The 23475-nt window shown below is 39.8% G+C and overlaps 1 protein-coding gene across 6 annotated transcripts; it reads right to left on the bottom strand.

Annotated features, from left to right (window-relative positions):
* Positions 1–2118: 2118 nt before the first annotated feature.
* On the bottom strand, positions 2119–23352 carry RAE1 (ribonucleic acid export 1). Of its 6 annotated transcripts, none has more exons than XR_003256743.1 (15): positions 23213–23345; positions 22950–23054; positions 21965–22057; positions 20927–21013; positions 19711–19824; positions 19374–19445; positions 18805–18912; positions 17681–17787; positions 17525–17600; positions 16755–16949; positions 15075–15160; positions 8294–9883; positions 3503–3596; positions 2560–2648; positions 2119–2331 (listed from the first exon to the last, which is right to left on the bottom strand). XR_003256743.1 is itself a non-coding variant. In XM_026086090.1 (12 exons), coding segments are annotated over exons 1-12 (1134 nt in total). In that variant the 5' UTR covers positions 23303–23344; the 3' UTR covers positions 13803–14505. The 6 variants fall into 6 exon arrangements, 3 of the variants coding, with proteins under 3 accessions (XP_025941875.1, XP_025942069.1, XP_025941794.1); XR_003256722.1 differs by having other exon boundaries at positions 2560–3596; positions 8294–8369; positions 9645–9883; XR_003256704.1 differs by having other exon boundaries at positions 2560–3596.
* Between the last annotated feature and the right edge of the window lie 123 nt (positions 23353–23475).

Below are 23475 nucleotides of genomic sequence, written 5' to 3'. Positions count from 1 at the left end.
GGCACTGGGGATCCTGCTCCTGCGGGCACTGGGACCCCCTGCCCCGCCAGGCACTGGGGATCCTGCCCCTCCCGGGCACTGGGGACCCCTTTCCCTGCAAGCACGGGGGATCCTGCCCCTGCGGGCACGGGGGATCCTGCCCCTGCGGGCACTGGGACCCCTTTCCCTGCAGGCACTGGGACCCCCTTCCCTTGCAGGCACCAGGAGCCCTGGCCCCACAGGCAGGGCACCCTGCCCCTCCGGGCACTGGGACCCCCTGCCCCTGCAGGCACCGGGGGCCCTGGCCCCGCAGGCAGGGCACCCTGCCCCTCCGGGCACTGGGACCCCCTTCCCCTGCAGGCACTGGGACCCCCTGGCCCACAGCTAACCCCCGTTGGGCCCTGCAGACCCCAGGGGAGACAGGCTGCCCTCTGGCCAGGCCCCCAGGCAGCCCCAGCTTGGCCCGGACTACAAGTCCCGACGGCTCCCGAGCAGCGTCGGCAAAGCCTGCAGGCACAGGGAGGGGGGTGAGGGGACTCCTCCTGCCAGAGCCCGCCAAAGGAAACCGCCTCAGAAGAGGGCTTTGCTTCACCCCCCTTCCTTCTTTCCAATTGCATAATCATCTCAACTGCAAGTATTCGGACACAATGACAAAGTCATCAAGCGGTTTGCCAACCTTTGTGGCAYGCTGGACCGCAAAGGTGCATGAAGAAGCCAAGGCAGGAGGAAGGTATAGTCTTTAACCAAGTCAGTGATGAGCAATAGCCAGGGGTTTAAACACTGAGTAATGAGAGGTCCAAAAGGACCTTTGCTCAGCAGGTTCCTAAACTCCTGCATTTCATCTGTATCCATGGGAGGATGTTTGCGCAGCCTGCCTCTGAGGGGCTTATCTGGGCTGTTAAATCATGTATGTGTTCCCTTTCGCACTGGTGGCCAGCACTGGGATTCCTCTCCCTTGTCCCCCTCTTGCATTTTGTTCCCTTTAACGGTGGGCAGTTCATATAAGGGAGGCTGTGAAGTGCCACTGCCTTTGACCTGACCCGCAGTTTTCAGCCCTGACCTGGAAAAGCTGTGACTCAAATCTAGGAGTAAAGCCACCATATTCCAGCTCATGTATTTCTCTGCTCATAATTGCAGGAAAACAAAAGCTGACAAGCTACTCAGTGCCTCAGAGTTCACCCTTGCAGAACACTTGCCAGTTGAACTAGTRCTTATCAGGACTTCTAAATTACTGGGAAATATGTAGCTATTTGTCTGTTTCCTAGTAGCAAATAGAAGAGTCAAAGGCCATAAAACTACAAAACATTGCGCATTAGTGGAAATTTGTGAGCAACAGTGGCTTAATGACCAACACATTTTAGTATAACAACTTGTGAAAAATTTCTCGATATCTGATCCCAAAAGATGAGATAATGCAACATTTTAATTTCTCCTCCCCAACGTCTGTAGAGCCCCGAGTGGGSAGTGATTGAAATCACTTTTCTTTCACATTCTCCATAACCCAGAGATTCATAAGCCAGAAGAACCTCAAGAACTACCCCTTGCCTTAAGTTTATCTTGCCATTACAGGGTTATCATTTGGCAGAGAGATAGAGAAAAAAGATTTTTTTTGCCACATGATAAATGCAGTGGTAACATTTCAGCAATATAGGCCAGCAAAGTTTCTAAATCTCGATCTATTTTGGCTTCTAAACAACAGATTCAGACTCTGCAGACATTTTTCTTTTATGAAGCCCACAGAGAAAAGCCAGTTGTTTCAAGGGAAAGGAATGCATTAATGTCTGCGCTGCATGGTTATTCATTAATATTTTTCTTGCACTGCTTCTATAGCTCTAAGCACCCTATACTTCATGAAAAAGAAAAAAGCCAAGGAAAATGATGAAGCTTCTCATTCCCAAAGCACCATGCTTTAAGACTAGGGCACGTTTGCACCGATTACTATGGAAGGAAGATGGAGCTAGCCTTCCTACTGCTGGGGCAGCAGTATGCCAGCATCACTGCAAAATTAGCACCTTCTGACAAAGGAGAAGTTACGTGTGAATCTCTAGAGCCTTTGTGCTTTCTGTAGTGATGTGTGTATGTGCAACCACCAGCTATCCCGGGCCCATCACTGCAGCAAGCCTAGAAAACACCCTTGGGTCAGAATACGGCCACCAGGCCAGGGCCTCTTTACCATTGAGTCATAATCCTTCTGTCTGCCTTACTTCCAACACAAACTATGCATCAGCTGCTTCCTGCAATGCCCGAGCTAATTACAATCCAGTTGGCTTTCAGTTACTATCCTTTTACAGAGCTTCATTCTGCTCCAAATGATGGCAAAGATTCAAATCATCCCAATAGACTCGTGCTCCTCTGCAAGAAAGGAAGGTTCACATAGTTCTCAAATGCTACTAGAAGTATCTCAGCTCTCAATGTTTGCATAGGTCAGGGGAAGAAAAACATAACATACATTTTTCCTCTTCAAAAATCAGCCCCATCTCTCTCCAAGGAGGAATCCCAGTTCCTCCTCTTTCCCATAGGCAAGCATGGAAGCTCTTTTAGAGATAGAGCAGAACAAAAAAAACAACAACAACAACAAACCTGGGGTTAAACTTCAACTTGGTGAACGCTTCAAATCCCACAGCACCGCTGCCATGGCTGGGTGGAGTGTGCGCTAGTTTTGCCACACCCTGGAAAGCGAGATGGGAAATGAAATCTCCTGTCCTGTGGTACAGCTATTATAAGCRCAGGCTCTAATGACCGGTTACCACAAACACAGAGGAGAAAAGAAGAGAAAGTGGCTAAGGGTAACTTTATGCGAGTTAAGAATGAGGGTGAAAAAGGTTAAAAAAAAAAAAAAAATTGGGCCCAGCAGTCAACCTTTCCAAACACCAACAGATTAAATCCAACCATCCCATCAAAAGTGCAGGATCTTAGCAGAGCTAATTTGCTGACACCTTCCCGTGCTTTTACTATGATGAGAAGATTACCTGAGAAAAGTGTTTCAAGTTTCTCTAGTCAAAGAGACCTCCTGTAGAGAAAGACATGTTTCTGACTAAGAAGCTGCCCTGGGAAATGCCGGACAATTCTCAGCACAAAGATAAGAGAAAACTGCAAACAAAAAGGGGTGGAAGATGGGAACGTAGATCTGATACATGCTATTGTGCAACTGTATTTACTTCTTTGTAGTTATGAAGAAATGAAACTACACTGGTCAGTCAATGAGGAGGTGAACTGAGCAGAAAACAGGGAAAACGATGAGATGCAGAAAGTTGAGGCTGGGAAAAATGACATCCTTAATGGGTGAACAGCTGTCCATATTCTTAATGTATGTGATTTGTATTGCAAATCCAGAGCACCCTATTCCAATACAGATTAGGAAGATAACTTGAGGGAAATTCAACATAGTAAAGAGAACTCACTGGCTTTTTACTTATATGTTAATGTATTCCTTGAGGCTTATGTAAAACTGATACACAAAAGCTCCTTCTGGTGGACTTCAGCTGCATTATCCAGGAGCTGAGATCCAGCAGTTGCAGCTTACCAAACCAAGTGTCCTGGAATCTGTCGAAAATCTTAGAGAAGGCACTACAGGACCAACCCAAGCAGGTACAAAGCCACATAGAAACGGTCCCTGTCTAAAGAGAAGAAAACAAATTATGGCAGTTCTACCTTTGGGAGCACGAGAATAGGACAGAGAGAATGGTAAAGACTAGCAAATTCACTACAGGGGAAAATCTAGCCTTGTTCCTCACACTCTGTAAAGCCATAAAGTCTTTGCTGTTCTTGTCCCACCCTTGGCAGGGAAGAGTAGAATGAATGTGGGTGAAGCTCTGTGGTGCTGTCCTTGTAGGCTCTTCTGAGCATTTCTCCTTCTTCCCTTGGTGTCTTTGAGACAACTGTGTTGCAACATCACAGGTCTGATTTGAAAGGCATTGAAGAACTTCCCTGATTTCGTATGAAATTGATGGGCTTTATTTTTAAAGCAGGTCAGGGCTACTGTGGAGCTCTGACCTCTTTCAATTTCTGCTGCTGTTCAGCCAAGACTTCACTGCTGGAGGGCAGTGCCCTTGGGTTTTGTCATGGATATCCACTCACTGATTATTGCAACAACAGTGGAAGAAACGTCCCTTGTGGATGCTTTGCTGTTAAGTAAGTTAGCTGAAGAGCAAGGGACTTACTGTGGGAACTGTTTGGTTTGTTAGTTTTACTAATGCTCAGCCTGGATGCTGGCCACCAGCTAGGCTGCAAACAGTAGCATAGCTGGGAGATCTTGAGGGAAGCTGCATTCAGTGGCATTTGGTTTAGGTTAGAGCAGGAAATTCTGCATCCGGGCCCTTTGTCTCAGATTTTCTGCTTTGATGCCCTGAACACACCATGACCATGGCTTAACTCAGAGCTGCTGCTGTAACAAGAATTAAAAAATAAAAATCCTTCTTTTTTCAGCCACTTTTAGCAAAATACTTGAGTAGAGGATGTTCCTAATCAGGACTGCTCTTTGAATAGGCTTTTGCTTTAGTAGGAATCTTCCAATAGGATTATTTCCTCTTCTGAGATATTTCAGAACTGGCAATGCTGAGTAAGCTCTATTTCCTTTTTCGGCTACACGAGTTACATCGACATCTTATGCCTGCTAGAGAACATTCATTGTCAGAAGCACACAATCTTTAAGCTTTGTGGTCAACCTATGGCCTCTCTATTCATGGCACTCTGTTAGGCAGGGCCCCACTGATGTCAATCACAACCAACCATCATTTTCTATATGGTGAGGGGATATAAGAGCACTGGTCACGGATCCAAATCCCATTCGTTTGGATCAGATTTGAACTGACACAAAACAAAGATGATCCTGATCCTGTCCGAAAAGCTTTCTGCCTCAGTGGCTATCCATGCTTTATGAAAAGCTGGTTGTCAACAGGAGGTAGATAATACATGCCAACAACAGCCTCTTCCTCCTGTAAATACAGGTTCTCTATTGCATATTGACAAAGATGAGTAAGAAGCTGGTCTGAGATTCTCTTTACTCTGCTTGGAGATCCTTTAGAGCTGGTATTACCATGTGATCTACAGAATGACCACTGCAGGTCATGAAAGCACAATAACCCATTTTCACCTCAGGATAGTCTCTGCCTGCCAACACCGAAGCATTGGATATAATCAAGACTCAAAATGAAGGACAAAAGACATTATTCATGCAAAAACTTCAAATGCCAAGTTTCACAGTAGAGTGTGAGTGGGAGGAAGATGATTATCTTACTTCCATGCTTCTTGTTAGCTTGGTTTCCCTATGCATGCAAGGTCTTTATGATCACAATTGCTTGTTTTTATGTGTCCTGATAACTTTTGAATTAGGTTATATATTTTGTCCAAATTTGACTTCAGGTTGCAGTTTCAAAGGTATTTAAATTCCTATAAGTTTCATAAAAATAAGCCCCTGGAGAGAGAAACAGGAAGCCTGACTCTAAGAACAGCTATAGTATGAGTACTTACATTGCAAAACAACAGAAAATCCAAAAGAATAAACACCTGCAATAATGACCCAGCCATGGAAAAACTTCAGTTTTGAAGTCTCAGGTCACCTCCTCTTTAATCAGCCACAGGACACAAGTGCAGAGGGAACCAGACCATTAGCTCTAGCAGACACAGAATGACCGGTTTTAATGATATAAGTAATTTGCGGTAAAAGAACATAACAGGATGCCACATGGATATTGAAAAGGTAACTTTGGGACTGAGAGGTGCAAGTGCCTACAAATAGGATGTCTGACTCTCGCTCTGCTGGCTCACACATACATTTTAGAAATGGAACAGTGACAGGAAATGTCATTAAAAGATTAGTTCTAGTCTCCAAACCATTCATCTTGCACAGGGACATCAAATTGGAGGACAAGAAGTTGTGCATCTGTGCCAAGATGAAGGACAAATGGAATCATAGTAACGGACAACAAGATTCCCTAAACGTAAAAATATCTGGTAAGGGGAGAAATCACAGAGCTCATAACTGCTTGGGGGAACCTGACCCAGGAAGACAAAACTGCAATGCAAGCCTTGGATGTAGGGCTGGACTGAAATAGAGGCACAGGAGAAATAATGGCCCTGAACTAAGAGGCTGTGCCATCACATCCCTCACACACCCCCAACTACCAGTAAGGGGAACTGCTATAAATCAGGAACGTTGTGCTTTGTTCTTTACTGATGGCATGTGTCCAGAGTGTGCCACGTCTTTCCCCCTTTTCTGGTGGTCCTGCACTTCCCAGAATCACCAATGCTAGGAATCAAAATCCACTGGATGATAAACCACTTAAAACTGCTACTGCTGGGTGCTGCCACTGTCAGTGCCTCCTTCAGACCCATTTACCAGAAGAGATGAACTGTGGCAATAGGACTCCCCGCAGGTCACGCTGGTACCAGCACCATTGCCTACCAGTTTCTCACAGTCTGGACTCAGCTGCAAGACAGTAGCTTGGTGCTTTCTCTTCCAAATGCTCTTGCACTGAGCATGCATGCAACAGATTCCCTGTGCATTGAGACCATGGTTGGGACCCTGACAGGTGTGGCCATAAAGCATCTGTTTTGATAACGTATTCTTGGCCAAAATGGTGTAAGATGGCAAGAAAGGGAAAGTGGCCCATTCAGTATTCTTTGCTGGGAGGTGGCCAGTTGAGAAACAGAAAAGTCAAATTTGGCTTGCTGAGCTAGTGGCAAGCCTTGCTAAACTGTGGTCCAAGCTGGTGTTCAGGACTCATCTGGCAGACTGTTGGCAGAGGAAAATCATTGCTGACACAAGTTCTGGACCCAGAACTTGTAGAAGATGGCTCCTTAGCTTATTTAGGTTGTTGACATTCACCAAGTGAATCTCTTAGAGCTATCTCCTTATCATGTCTTCTCTTTTCAAATGCAAGTCAGCAAAGTTTCATTGCAGACTTGTGGCTCTACATGGAATATGAACACCAGAGAACTGTGCAGACACTAAAACAATGTATTGAAATTCCATACAAAGTTCCACTATGTCCATGGAGCTTGGAGAGGAATTTAGAAAAGAAAAACCATTACCTGGACTGGAATTTGGGCAAAATGACCCCAATTTCTATAGAAATTGCCACAGTCTTAAAAGGCCTGGAGTGTGCCCTTTTCAAAAACTTGCTCATCACACAGCCACTGAAGGGCAGAACTGGCACAGACTGCAGAGGGTCAAAGCTCACTTGGTGGATGCCGCACAGTTCCTAATACTACAACACCCGCATCTAATCGGCTGAAGCATTGCAGTTGCTGCTGATGGGGAAAAGCCATCAATAGCTCAACAGGTAATTAGCAGCAACACAGTGCCCAGCATTGCAAGGGGGACAGTGATATCAGAACTGAAATATATGGAGGCCATTTCCTGCTAAATCACATTAACCACTTAATGCATCATGTTTTAAATTAGTGAATAAGCACATAGAGAAGGGCATAAGATGATAAGGACGGTATATATTACATACAGGGAGACAAAGATTCATAGATCAGTTAATCTGTATTTTTGAAGTAAATTCTAGCTCATGAATGAACTGTATGGGTTGGTACTGAATCAGGAACTTCATTCCCCTGCCTGGAGTATGGCGTCCCTTTTTGCCAGCCTGAGGTACTGAGGCCAGTCCTACCTCAAACGAAATTATCATCAGCCTGTAAGAAGAAAACCCAGCTCTACTGTTTCCTTACCAGAAGGGGCAGCTTTGACAGCACTGTCCAGGAAGCTAAGGAGGCCTAGTAAGCACAATATAGTAGTGAGCAGGTTCTCAGACGACTCCAGGATAGGAAAGTAATCATTGCAGAACTTTTCCCCGGGCCAAGCCATGTTCAGAATAGTTCAATATAGTTCAATGTAGCACCTTCTCTTTAATTGCCTCACTGCTGCTGGCAGGACCACCAAAGAAAGGTGCTCAGGTGATAAACTGGATGACATGAGCCATTGTGGCGAAAGACATAGGTCAGCATTAGGGAATGACTCAGACTGCATCACACAGCCCTGTGGTTCAACAAAAGCTTGACGGTAGAAAAGTTCAATGAAAAAGCTTTGCTAAGCTGTTCCCTTTCAACAGACTTCTCCCATTTTTCTGGGTTTTTGTGAGGAGCTGTTGCAATCCAGTGAATGTATTTCTGAAACGCTACATAGTTTGAAGTCTGACAACTTTCAACAAGAGTTGTTCTTTACAAATATATAGGTATTGTTCCATAAATTAATCATTAATTCATAAACAACTAATTACAGTCTGTAACTCTGCTAGTCTTGACCACGAACAAACCTTAAATAGTAGGAGACCTCCAAAAGAGTCAGAAGCCTGGAAAAAGCAGTTACCTGTAAGTAAGTGATATCTGTCCTTTTGAGTCCATACAAATCCCACTCTTAGGTGCAGCAGGAACGTGGTAGACAGCTGTCCCTCCAAAGAAAAAAAAGATTATATTTTAATTCTGGTTTTAGTCATATGAGAATAAACAGTCTTCTATAGCAGGTTCCAATTTGAGCTACTGTATTCTGTCTGCACTTCACCGAGTACAATAATTATGGCCTATTCTAAACAAAATGCATTTCCCTTTGCTGCAGTTTAGCTGTTTGGTAGGCTAGCAGAGAGGAATGGCTTGAACCAGCTGACAGTGGCTCAGAAAAGACCATTTGAGCTTATACTTCTTCAGGAAGAGGGCATTAACAGTGATTAAATACCTTGGGGGTATTCCTAAGGTTTGAAGAAAACCTGTCTGTTGCTTGAGTTTTGCTTACACAGTGTTCCCAGTAACTGAACATTATCATTCTCCTCATCTGGTCCAGCTAACCAAAGCTTTACTAATGATTTGCATTTAAAAACATTAAAGACTGAAAGCATTCAGCATCAAACTGCAATGCCCTTAATAATACCACATAAAGTTAAAAGTAGGAAGGTGAGAGAGACTTAACCTACCCAAATATTTAACAGACGGTTTTCAGTATCTATTATTACAACAAACTCATAATTGGATCCTAACATACATGTACCACACCTTATGAAGCAGTTACTGCTTACAAAGATATACTGGACAGTAAAGGGTAAACTTTCCCTATGCAGAGTTAGAGCATTACCTTAATCTTTTATCTAGGACTGCTCTTCAGTGGCACTTGATACAGGAGCTATATGAAACACTTCCTTGAATACATAAAGCCAGAGATTGGGTTACACCTGATTCAAGATCTATGCCGCTAGTAAGACAAAAGCTCCTATATTACCTAGCACATGCCTGCTAAATTATTAAAGTGTCTCTTCAAGCTGAATATATTCACTGGATAATTAGTCAACAGAAGAAAACCTCTTTCTTTACAAAGCTAATGTTGACGGATATTGTATCTTTTATGTACTGTAACAAAAAGCATTTGCAGAACTGATGGAGCACAAACATTTGAAATTACTCTATCACCGTGAAAGTGTTCCAGGGGCACATGGCCCCCTTTGTGATATTGCCTGAATCTCATATTGCTTTACGATAAGTCCTAAACACTAGTAATGTCTTTTACCTTATGTAGCACTATTCCTATTTCAGAAGTGAGTAAATTGTACAAATACATGGAGTTGTGCTTTGCATTTGAGGAACTAGTCCGATCAAGCTGAAACAGGTATCTGGAAGCCTGATTCCGATCCTACACTGTGCTAGCTTCTGCTCTCTTGTCAAGCAGGACGCACCTGTGGCAGTGCAGACAGACTGCTGTCACTTTAATCCATGAGACTTATAGCTGCGATATGCCACAGTGCACTGCTCCAGTGGCACGTTCTCATGAGTGTGTTTCCTGAAGGGTCTTCAACCTGTTGTAGGTTCTACATAGCCTGTTCCACCTGCACAGGGAAGATATCACACGATGAAGGCCGAAGCATCTGTCTGCTGAAACCAGTACAACTGGCCAGCTGATGGCATTTATTCTGACCTGGAAAGGGAAGAACAGTAGCAGTTTCCACACTTAAAATGGCTGCTAAGTTTCCTGCTAGTTTTAAACCTACAGTCTCTTTTTATGTTGGAAGTATGAAAACTAGGGAAAAGACAACCAAAGCAAAGCAGTTTAAGTTAAAAAGATTTGGCTTTGAAAGCTAAACCAATAAGAATGCTGCTAGCTGATAATCCAGCTCATACAGTGACTCACTCAACTCCAGCCCTGACTAATTCTGAACTCCTTAAACTTCTGGTCCCCCAAAAGGTCATACTACCATGTGCACAACACCTTTAATAGTACATAGGTCYGCAAAACTAAGGCGTTCATACAGATATCTCTCTGGGCAGCTGTAAGAGCATCTCATAGCTCTAAAAAGGTGCTGGTTTATATGCTGATAGCTATCATGTACATTCCTGCAAAACTTGGATTAAAAAAATGTTTCCTTCTTGCATGTATCTTCTTGTATACTGTATTTTATGACAGCTTAATACAACAAATAATGCTGAAGCTTTTTTCTGTGATTTTAAAAGCGTTTAAACTAATAAAAGGGCAACAGCTGATTAAGACGTGCCATATCATTTATTGTAGCATAAGTGCAGTACGTAGGCATTGCACTGCCTACTTCACAGAGATCTTTAATGGAGCCGAGCTTGTTTTCGCTGCACGGCTGCAGCGAAAGCTTTCAAAGAAGCCATCAATGCTGCCACCTCCTGGCTTCAAGAGAGATTTACAGCAGCAGGTTTACACTAAACATTTAGAGCATCATTGCAACCAACGTTCTTAGTAAGAGCTCGTTTTTATTCCAATTTATTCCATTCATATTTTGTGTGGCAGCACCGGTGGTGAGGTTACGGTTCTCACCTGGTCTGTAGGCTGAACAAGCTAGGGTAAACATTATACAGTGAAGCTCCTTAAAAAACAGTGATTCCCTTTGAAATAAGTATGCACGTGGAAAAGATCTATAGTTCATACCTTTTGCGGAAGTACACCTTGAATAAAAGTGACATTTATGCCCTTATTAACAGATGAATCACTTGGTTCCCACAGCTATAGCTATATCAAAAAACTCCCATACTAACAAATGTATCAACAGGAAGCATTAACAATGTATATTGTTATAGGAATAACCTGAAAGCAGTACATTTTAAGAAAAAAAAAAGAAGTTGTTTCCTTCACCTGACTGTGTGTTGTCAGTCATGAATTCAGAATATACAGTAGAAGGCTTAAATTCAGGAAAATAGCTGCTGAGTTCAAGCATGCACTTGCATCCCAGCATCCAGTGAAACTCACACACTAACTCAAGAGGAATCCTTCAATTAGATGAGGAAGCGAGAGACTAGTAACATGTAAAACCATTTTAATTAATCAGAGATTTCAAGCTAGTTCTGAGAGTATCTGAATATTATACAGTACTTGTTAATTTGCTACATGAAGCACAATGCAAAACATCAGTCATTTCTAGCCAAGATTATCTTTGCAGTAACGATCACCTCTTTCAAATARTGCCAGATCTCCGAGGCAAAATTTCCCTTAATGCTTAGCCAAGTCTCCGCAGTGGTGGCTGTGAAAACACCTTATCCTTTTCCTTTCCTGTCTACAGATGACAATAGTGAAACATGGTTATAAAGTGTAGAAAACTGGTGTTTCAAAATCAGGGAGCTGAAAGTTTTGGAGGAAGATGAAAGGCAAATTAGCATTACCCCAAACCGTACGTCACACTTAGCTAGTGACTTTAGGGATATAAAAACGTAGCACCTTAACATTTCTTTTTGCACTCAGTCCTGGTCCATCTCTATGAGTAACAGCAACAGCAGAAGAGCAAACACGAGAAATAAATGGCTTCTATCATTTCAAAGGCCAGATAGACCTTTTGAGACTGGTTTGACATGATTCCTTATAACGCACAGCTGCCCAAACACCTCATCTACAACTAGCACTTAATCACAACTAAATTGAACCAGGCAGTGGTTTTACTGAAATTTCCCACAACAACCTAACCCCACCCCTACCGCAAACCCATATTTCACATGAGAATGACTCAAACTGACCTATTTTCCTAGACTAGGAAAGTACTCACCAATTCAGCTATTGCATTCCAGCTGACAGATAGTAAGTTAAGACACACTGCCTCGATTGCTTGCAATTGTGTAAACATCTTGTTTTCACTGGTGAAAGGCTTTGGCATACAAACTTTGTCAATTTATTGACACTTTATTAACTGACACTTTAATAAACTGACATGGGAGACTAGCAACAAGAAGGTTAAGATAGCTCATGCGAAAATTTTTATAAAATGTCACTACTTTATTGGTTGTCTTTAACTGAGCTGCTCCTTATTCCAAGGATTATTTTTCTGCAATAAAAATATGAGCATGAACAGCAAACTTTAAAAAAAAAATAATGAAAATAACTTGCTTCTTTATAAATCTGGCATTCCTACGGTTGGCTTTGTGTGCACATTAGAACCTAACATTCTACTTCACTCAGGTTTTTTGGACAGGTGCATGCCATAGCATAGCAAGTCATCACATTTCCAGAAGGTGTGTAACACTGAACTGCGTATGAATAAGCACTCACTACTTGTTTGATGCTTGAAGGGATACAGCTGTGCATACTTTAGATGAGAACCTCACAATAATTCCAGGGAAGAGTAAATTGCCAATGCATTCTCATAACTTGGGTAATGGAAAACAAAACAGTTCAAAGTTTGACTCTATCCTTCCAGTTGAACATATCTAATGTGCACAGCAATGTAATGGAAAATATGCCCTTCTAAAATTAGTCTGAACAATTAATGCAATGACTAAATAATTCTGAACCCTCGTTGACAGATAAAAAGAAATTGGTTTCTACAGGCAAGTAAGTACTCAATATATTAATATAAAACTCTACCACCAACAAAAGGGACTTAACCAGTGCCGACTCCATAATGAAAATATATTTTGGCCAAACTCAGTGCCCACATAAGTAGGTGCAATTCCACTGGATGCAGTCGAAAGGTATCTGCTGAACCAGAGTGAATCTATTTTCTTGTCATTTTATCCATGTTGTTAAGTATTTAAACAAAGAAATAGATTTTTTTTAAGCAAGAGAGACAATACAGTTCATTCTTCCCTGTTTACACCAGTGGGAGTTCTGCACAGAGGAGATTGTAATTTTCTTTTTTTGCCATCAGTGATTATACACACTTAACCTTGAGCCTGCTAGGTGCTTGCTGGTATTCATTTGACTGGGAGGACTGGAAAAATGCGCGTACAGCCAAAGATTACGGCATAACAAGCACACACAATCTTAAAAAATGACATTCAACAAAAACAAAAGAGCTGTTTGAGCAAATGACCAGCTATTGCTGTAGCAGCTGGGAACTCTTTCCTATCTTAAAGGAAATGAATAGTCTGTAAATGTAAAAACTAAAACCACATAAAATACAGAAGTAGCAGGAAGAAATCTATCTTGAGAAACAAAACCCAGCAAAGAGCATCTCCAAATATCAGCAGCATGTTTCATGAACTTTCCTCAAATATACACCAAGCAAGAACTGATGAACACTGCAAAGAAACGAGTTTGAAGTTAAGGGACCATTAAGCTAGAGATTTTGAGGAAGGTATGATTCATTCATACTAAAGACAAATTGTCAGGTTTTTGGCGGCTGAGATAGCAAGGAACTTGATTCATTCTCATGAAACAAAAGGCTTTTATTCTTAACACTAGTCCTCTTAATTTTTTGAGGCAAAACCACAGGAATGATTCATAAGAAACAGCAACTGGAAAACGAGTTAGATTTCCAACCTATGCAGTTGGGGGAAAAGTATTTTGTTTCTAGAAAACATATCTGAATTGCAGTGAGAGGACATGAAGCTGCTTTTAGAAGTGAAGCGCAACACCTTGCCTATGTTATTAAAATAGAACTACTGAATATAAAAAAGGATTTAGTAAAAATTTTATTTGAAATGTAGCATGAATCCATAATCATAAGTGTTACAACATACAGTTTACAGAGAATTTTTACAATATGACAGGTATTTTTATACATGCTGCCCTCCTTTTATTTAGTCATTATCAAACAAGTAATAGTTAACAGAAATAATAAGCATTCACTTCTAAAAAGAAAACTTTGGCATGTATACAACGGGCTAGTTAGAAGTAAACAGTGGTAGATTCAAGTCAGAAAGACCCACATTGTTTTAACTTTGCTTCACAGCATTTTTGATCAGGATGAAACTCACCAGCACTATTTTCTAGTTAATACAAAAATGAAAATTTTTCACTCCGAAACCCGTTAAGGGACAAAAAATGGTAAGAGAGATTTAAAAGAACCAACTTTAAAAATGTCAGTTTTAAAGCAGTTTAGGCCACAAATATTTTGCATATGTTGGTTTGGTGGTGATCAAAACAAAACCTTTAACGGATTGCTCACATTACTGAACTATACCACTATACCACTTGGCACAAATGGCAGTTTCTCCTTTGGACTAGAATAAGCATGAGTAGTGGTGGCTCAAAATTCACCTGCATTGCTGGAGTGTAAGGAAGAAGGAAAGAGGAATTTGCACAGTGTCCATCTTTTCCATCTTGAGTTCTGTCACTGCTATTGGCCACTTACATACCTACCAAATTCATCTAGAAAATGAGGGAAAACAATTTGCAAGGCATTTCTTCCTGGCATACAGTAGACAATACTTCTATCTTAAAAATTAGAAACCAATGAAAAAAACCCTGAATAATAAGTAATATCAAGCCTCCTTTGAGAAGAATTATTTGCAATTCTTCAAGTACTTACAAAAAATACAGTATTTATACAACTTCTCCAGAACTATTATAATGAACATTTTTAACATAGTACTAGTAAAATAAATCCATAGATACAAATCCTTGCGCTTCTAAGCAGGAATACTTAACCCAGATTTAGAGATGTTGTTGCAATTACATTATTGCTGTGGAACAAACAGTGGTAAGTCATGTGAATATTAGCCTTTCTTTCTTATACACATCAGAATATTTAATTTGAAAGATGTTCTCCAGCAAGTCAGAACACATTTAATGTAATTTATACAGTTCCTGCTAAATGTTAGCGATCCAAAGTTGACYGAACCGTGGCGCAATAGGGCACAAATGGCAGAAGAGCAGTGGAGCAGGGGCAGGAATGGCAGAAAAACAGTAGAGTAACACAAGTCAGACTCGTACTCACTACTTCTTATTCCTAGGCTTCAACTCTTCTGCTGCATTCCGCAGAAAAATGTAGTTTTTCTTCTGCGGATTATAAAATTCATGACCCTTAAAAAGAAAAATCATCTGTATTTACTCTGTTCAAAGAGGAAATAACATTATCTTAAAATATAAGAATAAGCATATTGCATTAGTTTGGTTTATTAAGGTTTACTCTTTAAGTCTTTAAGACCAGATACTATTGGACAACATTAGTGGATTAGAAACAGCTTACTATAACAAGTAATTATAAGAACTGTACATACAAAGTAAGATTTAAATGGTATTTATTCATTTTTAAGCTACAGAAAATGTTCCATAAAAATAACCAAATATCTCTGAACTCTACTTTATATATGCAACGTAGGAGCTCAATTATGAGTTTAAAAAAGGTCATTCTAGGCAGAGAAGAAACCTAAACTTTAAAACCCCTGCCCCAATTTCACTTTCCATTTCCTATGTTTTAAATGAAACAGATTTTTTCAAAATGAGGCTGAAGTTCTAAACGCAGTTGCAAAAATACTTCTGTTCAACTGCAGATGCAAATACACTATTCGACATATTGACACTATTTGCATACACATTACCAATTCAGTACAAAAGTTTCAAAAGCAAGGAAAGTAAGCACTGGTAAAACTGTTAAAATCCAATGCACAACTTGAAAGTTACCAACTTTACTTTACAGAAATGGTTCTAGAAAGGAATTACTACTTACTGCTTAATATCGGTTTACAATTTATCGATCTGAAAGATAGTTTGGTACGTACCTATCATTGCAATCTACTTGAGACATATTTAGAACAGAAGAATTCATCTGTTCCAGCGTTTAACAAAGTTATCTTACTTTGGTCAGCATTCACAACACTCAATACAACGTAGTAAATTAGATTTTGATCTCTTTCTGGCATGTAATGGAGTTCATCTGTGTGATTTCTATATGAATTTCAGTCAAAACCACAAGTAACATCCTCCTCAAATTTAAAAGCACTAGTTATAACAGGAAAGTAAAACTCTAGTTGCCATTCCACTAAAATCAGTTACATTTCAACCTTGCTGTCCCTTTTTACAGTACTAAGAAAAATCAATCCTCGACATGCTACACTATGTTGTGATTCTATCTTCTCTAGATGATTTATTTTTGAGTCAATTCTGGAAAAAAATAGATAAATAAATGCCACCAGAAAGCTGCTCTGAATGATAACAGAAATTTAGTATATGGCACTCAAACAGTGGTTCAATACAGCCACTTTTTTAAAATTAAAAAAGGAATCTGCATGGGGAGTAGAGATGTACTTTTCCAGGAGATGTGTGAGAACCCGTTTGCCTGCCATATTGTCCCATGACACTCCCCACAGCAGAATGTGTGCAAGCAACCAGAAGCAATTTTTAAATCATGTAATTTACATTTTGCTTATCTACATTTGCAAGAGAGCATTATTTAGCAACCTTATCAAACCGAAACTAGCAAACAAAGAACGTAACACTTCAGTGTTGCATTTCATTGGACAGATGTCTAAAACAGTCACTCTAAGTTTTCTGGCATGCCTATGAAATAAGGAAGACTGTCCTAGTATTTATAAAGAACACTGAAAGCCTCATGTGAAAAGGATAGTCTTATTTGTTGTCAACCGCCAGTATGAATATAAGTGTAAACCTTTCTTACCTTTGACCAATCATAACTGGAAGCATATGCAAATATATTCCCATTATGGTTGAAACAACAGGCAGATATTGGCTGGTCAAGTTGTTCTGATGTTTTTAGCTTTGTTCGTGCATCTTTATCCCAAAAGCTGAATCTACCATCAGATCCTACTGTTGCAAGAGTACCATGGACAGGATGAAATGCTATCCCATTTACCTGCAAAATCATGCAAAATGCTATGTAAAACACCACGTATATGCAGGCAATGGGAACACTCACAACACATGCACTGAATATCAAGAGAGAAAATACATATGGAAGATTTTTTGCAACTAACTAGAGATGGTTCTCTCTCTCTTTTTTTTTTTTTAATGTTTTAACAGATACAATTTTGAAACGAAAACAAAGCAACAAGCATCCTTTTTTGTAATAGCTAGGAATTCAATGGCATAATCCCATTAAATAATAAATTAAGGATGTGTTCCATATGAACAAAGTTAACAAGTGCGATGGAACAAAAAGACATAGTAAGTATTTTCCCCCCCCAAGAGGATTTAATAAATAGTTGATCCAGGGTTTGTTTAAAAAAAAAAAAAAGCAAATTTGTCTTTCCTCTCAATGTGTGAATATGACTGCTCTTTAAGCACAAATCTATGATAACTTTAGGCAGGATAAAAGGTCAAAGAGAACAAACAATTCACAGCAAATTTTACATTAAAGGACTACACAGAGCATATATAGCCTCTAACTGCACTGTACAAATGATCCAGGGATACGTGCTGAATACTTACAGCATAGATATCCTGAGGTACTGATGTGTTCGTTCCATTGGAGCGATGACATTTAAAAGTGAAATTATCTTTTGCACTGAAAAATAAGAAGTCTTTTTACTTTCTTCATTGTAAAGTGAGCAATAAATAAATAATATCTTAATAATTAATACTCACGGATTTGGAGGGTTGATATAATGAATAGCTACTCTTCCTTCAATACTTCCAAGGGCAAATCCAGTAGGTTTGTTCACTTTGTCTTTAAAAATAGCAACACAGCGATGCTAAGTTTGAGAAAGATAAAGAGCATTTTAGACAAAAGCTTGAGGGCGATTTTCTGAATGCTGGTTGTTTTGCATAGGGACATGAAACACCACATATTCAAATGCATAATAAAGCAGAAACACAAACAAGGTTGAGAGATAGGTCAAATTCTCTTGAGAATTTCAGCCATAATATTTACATTCTTAAATCCTTATGAAGATCAGCAGTAGAGATTTCTTCAGTAGAAAAAATAAAGTACACATATTTAATACCTCAAGAGAAGAAAAGACCTAGGAATATTATGAATACTAGATGATCTAAACTTAGAAGATCTCTCAAATCTCCATCTCTTCAACAATACATTAGAATACCAAATACTAATGAAATATTATTAATCCCACCTCCTTGGAATAAGTATTGTCATTATACGTGCAGACTGCAACCATTTGCAAAATTACAAACAACCAGAAGAAACAAAACCAGAATTAAAATAAGGCTCGATAGCAGGCTCTCTTCCTCTTTCTCTCGCAAAGCCCCTGCATACAACAGGTCTGCAGGATACGACAAAGCTCAATGTTAATGTTGTGCATACAACAAAATAAAATTATTTAATATGACAACAGCATCATGATTATACTTGGTTAATATTTAAATATTCTGTCATCTCCTATTTTTGTAAGGAATGCCACTGAAATTATTTTTACTTCATGTACGATAGATTTGTACATAGAATTAAAAAAAGGAGGATAAAGGAGGAAGGAAGAAGGCAATCTCAAAGCTCTTTTGTTAATTCAGGGTATTCCAAGCAACTCATTTCAATTCATGTGGTCTCATCATAGGCTGCAAATACAGGCAGAGTTGCAAGAAGTGGGATTTTATTTTAATATACCACCATAATGAAAGTCAAACTGGCACATGTGCCATACCAAGATAAAGAACTCAGTCTTTGAAACATTATTTGTTTTTACTAAAAAAACGACAGGTCCAAAACTTCAGTCTGTATAATAAACACACTTGCAATAAATATAACCATTTACCTGGTGTTTAAGAGGAGATTCTATTCTTCTAAATTCAGAAGGTTGATTCTCTAACTGATAAACTATCAAACCCCTTTCTGCAGTGGCCACAGCAGCCATAGGATGAACCTGGATAAAGTTGTGAAATATGTTGGAAGAGAGAAAGCTGTGTTAATAGCACAACAGAGGATTCTATTTATTATTGCACACAAATCCATCAAGAAATCATAGGAATTTGACTGGTTGTGGGAGCGGGGGAGGAAGAGAGGAAAGGGGGAGAAGAGAGAGAACAAAGTTCAGCAGTAGACACATCTTCTGATTCAGAAATAGCATAGTTCAGCCCTAGCGTTGATTCAGTCTTTGTGATATTAAAAGGGATGCTAAGGGTGCTTTGTATGATACGAACGCCTGTTCTCTAGAAGCCTGATCAAGAAAATCAGTTTATGTTTTACTGTGAAGGTCACCCAGAGATCAAATACTAACAGTCTGTATCTAGTGCTAACCTAGAGAAGCTTCGAACAAAGACTGTCAAGTTTATTAATACTCCAGCCCACCCAGCTGACACTAGTTTACCATTTTTGTTGGCTTACCACATCAGCACAGTAACATCTTTCAGGGAGCTGCAACGTCATCATAGGTGTTGGTGAACGGGTATCCCAGAACTGATGGAGACAAAAAAAAAAGAACAAGCTTATGCTTGGAGTGGAGGATACGCCATACAAGTTACTTTAGTAAAGAAAAAGTGAGTACTACCAAGTTGTTTCACTCTTGTCTAGAGTCTGAGTACTGCAATGCCTGATGTCAGACTACTTCATTAAGCTGTTTTTTGTATTAGTGTATTTAAGGAAATATTTTCATGTTACATAAATATTTTTAAGCACAGATATTAGCACCCTTTGTGCCCATTTGTTCAAGTAAAAATCATACCTTCAAAGTTTTATCCCAGCTTCCTGTCATCACACAGCTATAATTTGGTGCTTTAATCCAGTGGATAGTCTTAACAGGAGCATCATGCTGAAGAGAAGACAGGACAAACACATGCTACTAAAATAATAGTACACATTTCTTGCTTATGCTTTATTTTTTATATGTTTTATATATATTTGTGTGTATATATGTTTATATGTATATATATATAAAAATAATGGGTATATATAATGTATTTTTACGCATTCAAAAAAGGGATTCATCCTAACTGCTGCGACTAAAATAATAAAAGTTGTGGATCATGACCTAATTGTGCTGTTCAGCACTGTAAAAACACCCATGGCGGGGGGGGAAGGTTCCTGAAGCAAAGAATTACTATCAAGTCACCCTACACAGGAAATGGCCACAGCAGAAATATGAACCACAAACAACAGGGCTTTCTATTTGTTTATAAAGATATTGTTCATCATGCTAGAAATCAAGACTTCCTAAGAAATAACAAACCATATTAATTGGTGAAAAAATGCTCCTTCTGAGAATAGCTACAGCACTAAACCACTAAACCAACAAGACTTTAAAATTTAAAAATCTGAGTTTTTTTCACCTCAAATAAGCTTGAAAAAGCAATCAGTGAAAATACTCTTTTCTTAAACTGTGTAACTGATAACTCATTTTAGTCACCATAACCACTTTCTATGAACATTCACTTCTAAAATCAGAATGTAAATTATAATTCCTGACTGCTATTGCTGCAGCAGAAAGCTGATACTTGAAAAGTGAATTCAGCCATGTCTTATAATTTTCTCTCCCCTACAAAGTTTAAGTAGAAAAAGGAAGACTAGAACAATCTATAATGAAAGCAGGAGGTAAGCAATAGGAGGGACTAGGTACCCAACACAAGGAGAAAGACGAAGAACAGCGTAGGCTCAGACAGCAATCAGCCTGCAGCTGAATGATTTCGCGAGCTCACCGCAGCGATGGAAAGAGCTCTCTCAGGTAAGATGCATGAAAATGTGGCATAGGCTATTCAAATCACTTTGACAGCAGTTCTCCTCATATATGCGCACTTCAATAGCTAACAATGTAAAAAAAGGCATCCTACAAATACTTCATCTAATTTGGAAGCACTAAACATTACCTTAATCAGCTTATAAAAGTAGCCTTTAATAAAAGTAGAAAAAAAAAAAACCCACTAAACCATTTGGGGTTTGCTTACCTGTGCGATCTGAATAGCCTGATTACTATTGAGATCCCACATTTTGGCAGTTTTATCACAGGAAGCTGTGAACACTTTACTCCCATCCTAAAAACAATTAAAAATCCAAGAGATTAATTAACATGTACTATTCATTAGAAACTGTTAAGTCTTGTTCTTTTCTAGTAATATTAACAGTAAGATAATAAAAAAGGGATAGTTTTGTACATGGACTGCAAGAAAAAGGAGAAATATGAAAATGATAATTTCTTTGCAATTGTGTATTATGGTTGTGCATTTAAGTGATGCCACCATAAACTTCTAAAAAAAGACATTTCTATATACTTGCCCATTACTGTTTCCTTATACCTATCTACCAATAACAAACACAAATTCTATCCCCAAAATAAGGAGTAAACACACAAGGGCTAGTTAAATACACTGAAAAATACTCATTTTAGTTAGCAAATTTTTTAAAAGGAGAGAGAAAAAAAAATAGTAGTTAATTTTGCCACTGCCCTTTTTTTCTTGTACTTTGAAATATTATGCAAACATTTAGTTCTGATAACAGCCCTTAAACATTTTGCTAGTCAATCATGGTAATGGTAATTTCAGAGAATGTACACTGTTGCTGTAAACATGTTTCTGCAGAATCTCATAGGTTTGGCAAAATCTTAGGAAAAAAAACATCATATATTGCAAAATACAAACAACATACCATGGAAACTCAGCTTAAAATATAGTATTGTTTTAGATTCAAGGTCCTCAGTTCAAGGCCTTTTCTAAGCTTACTTTAAAACCAAAAGAGAAAACTGTACTAGCTCTTACCTAGTTTTAAATATATTCTTTCTTTTAAAYAGACTTTCACCCTTCCTATCTGGCCAAGTTAGTCTATTCCATTAAGGCCTGCTTAGCAGACAGTTACAATAACAAGCCTATCAAATAATCATGGGATGCATCTACATTTGGCACTGTGGTGTTACTGGAAACCACATGCTGTTTTGTTTAGGTTTTTGGATGAAAAGAGTTTATTTAATTTCTTTTCAAATGAGAACGTACATCACTCCAGCACCCATCCAGTACAGGCCCTGTGTGCATCTGCTGAGCCTTTGGAATTGTCTGTCCATTATCTTGAACTTCCCAGCAGCGAACCTGCAACAGGAGATGCATACACAGATATTAACATATTAATAAGAAAAACTTAAGAGATTTCTGTCCTTGAAGATCCTAACCATACTTAATCTAATGAATCAAATGATTCTAAATATCAAACATTTTCTACAAAACTAATGAAACCTTATTTCCTCTGTGTTCCCTTCATCCAGAGAGCCATATATCCTCAACCCAAGAACAACTTCAGCTTTCCCTAAAAAAGTACTTTATGATCGTGTAACAGCTCCCAGTGCTCTCCTGCAGAATCTGTAACTGTCAGCTAGGAAGAAGCTGCCTCCTGTACACATCTCAGTGGTATACGTGCAGGTCTCCAGCCAACAGACCAAACAGAACAGTTGAGCTTAAATTCCAGTCTTGCCCTCCCCGTTTGTATCGATTGGGATCTCACGCTTCTATCCAAACAGAAGTTTCAACAAGGTTGGTGGACATTAATCCTTTTGAAACTACGCTGTCAAATTAGCTAAGATTCACCAGTGCCTTCGTGGTTCGTCCACTGGAAATCACATGCATAACTGTGTTAGCCTAATCCTCTCAGAAAATGAAGCTAAAAAACAGACCGGTAGAAAGAAAAAAGTCGGAGTAATAAAAATCTAATAGGAAAACTATTGACTACGTCTCCTGAGCTGGAGCTCAAGAAACACAGCAGAGGAATGACTAAACTGAAGATCATAACCAAATTCCTCAGCAAAAGCAGCTCAGCCATGTCAAACTTCGCCTAGGCACTAAAAAACAAATTTTGCAATCCTGCAAAGCGAAAGATTTACAGGTAACCTACAGGTATCCTGGCACAAGTTTTTAGGATCACATTTTGCAGTTTAAGGCACCAACACTTCCACTTGATCCTTCTGTAGGTCTGATCAAGAGTACTTACATCATTTGCCCATGATCCTGCAATGAGAAAGTTACCAGGCAATGTCGGTGGACTAAAAGCTAAACAAGATATGCTGTCATCAGGTGGAGATGTCACTTCAATATCCTATAAAAATTAGAAGATGAAATGAAATTAGCCACATCTAAAAACTGTGCCGTTATGATCCTATCACTTCTAGGTGGTGAGTTAGGGCGTAGGGCTGTTAAAACACATTAAAACACAGCAGAGAGAACGGTGGTTCTCACGGCGGGGAATGCACCTACCTTCATCGGGTTATGGTTATCCGCCGTTGTGCTGCCAAACATGCTGGTACCGCCGGTACCGAAGCCCGAGGTTGATCCGAACAGACTCATCTTCGCCCTGCAAAAGCGGGAGAGGCCTCCTGAGCCCCGCAAGGCCGCGGGCAGCGGCGGCCCCCAAAGCCTCGCGCAGGCGGGACTCCCGCCCCTGTGCCCGGCGCGGCGGCGCCCGGCAGCGCAAGACGCCGAGTCCGCGGGCCGCGCTTGCCCCGGCGGCCGAGGCGCTG

This window comes from Apteryx rowi, unplaced genomic scaffold, assembly GCF_003343035.1.
Source record: "Apteryx rowi isolate R43461 unplaced genomic scaffold, aptRow1 scaffold_0, whole genome shotgun sequence".
Lineage (NCBI taxonomy): Eukaryota > Metazoa > Chordata > Aves > Apterygiformes > Apterygidae > Apteryx > Apteryx rowi.
Note: the sequence above shows the minus strand (reverse complement) of the source record. Positions and strands in the feature narration are given on the sequence as shown.

Bases quoted from the DNA above. Each gene is read 5' to 3' on its own strand.
- RAE1 (XM_026086090.1), bottom strand. From the start codon at position 23,302: ATGAGTCTGTTCGGATCAACCTCGGGCTTCGGTACCGGCGGTACCAGC. The intron at 22,058-22,949 runs GTAAGTACTCTT...CTCCTGTTGCAG, and splicing joins CAGGATCATGGGCAAATGAT to GTTCGCTGCTGGGAAGTTCA. The intron at 15,161-16,754 runs GTAAGAAAGGTT...TTTCTTTTTAAG, and splicing joins CCAGTTATGATTGGTCAAAG to GGTCATGAATTTTATAATCC.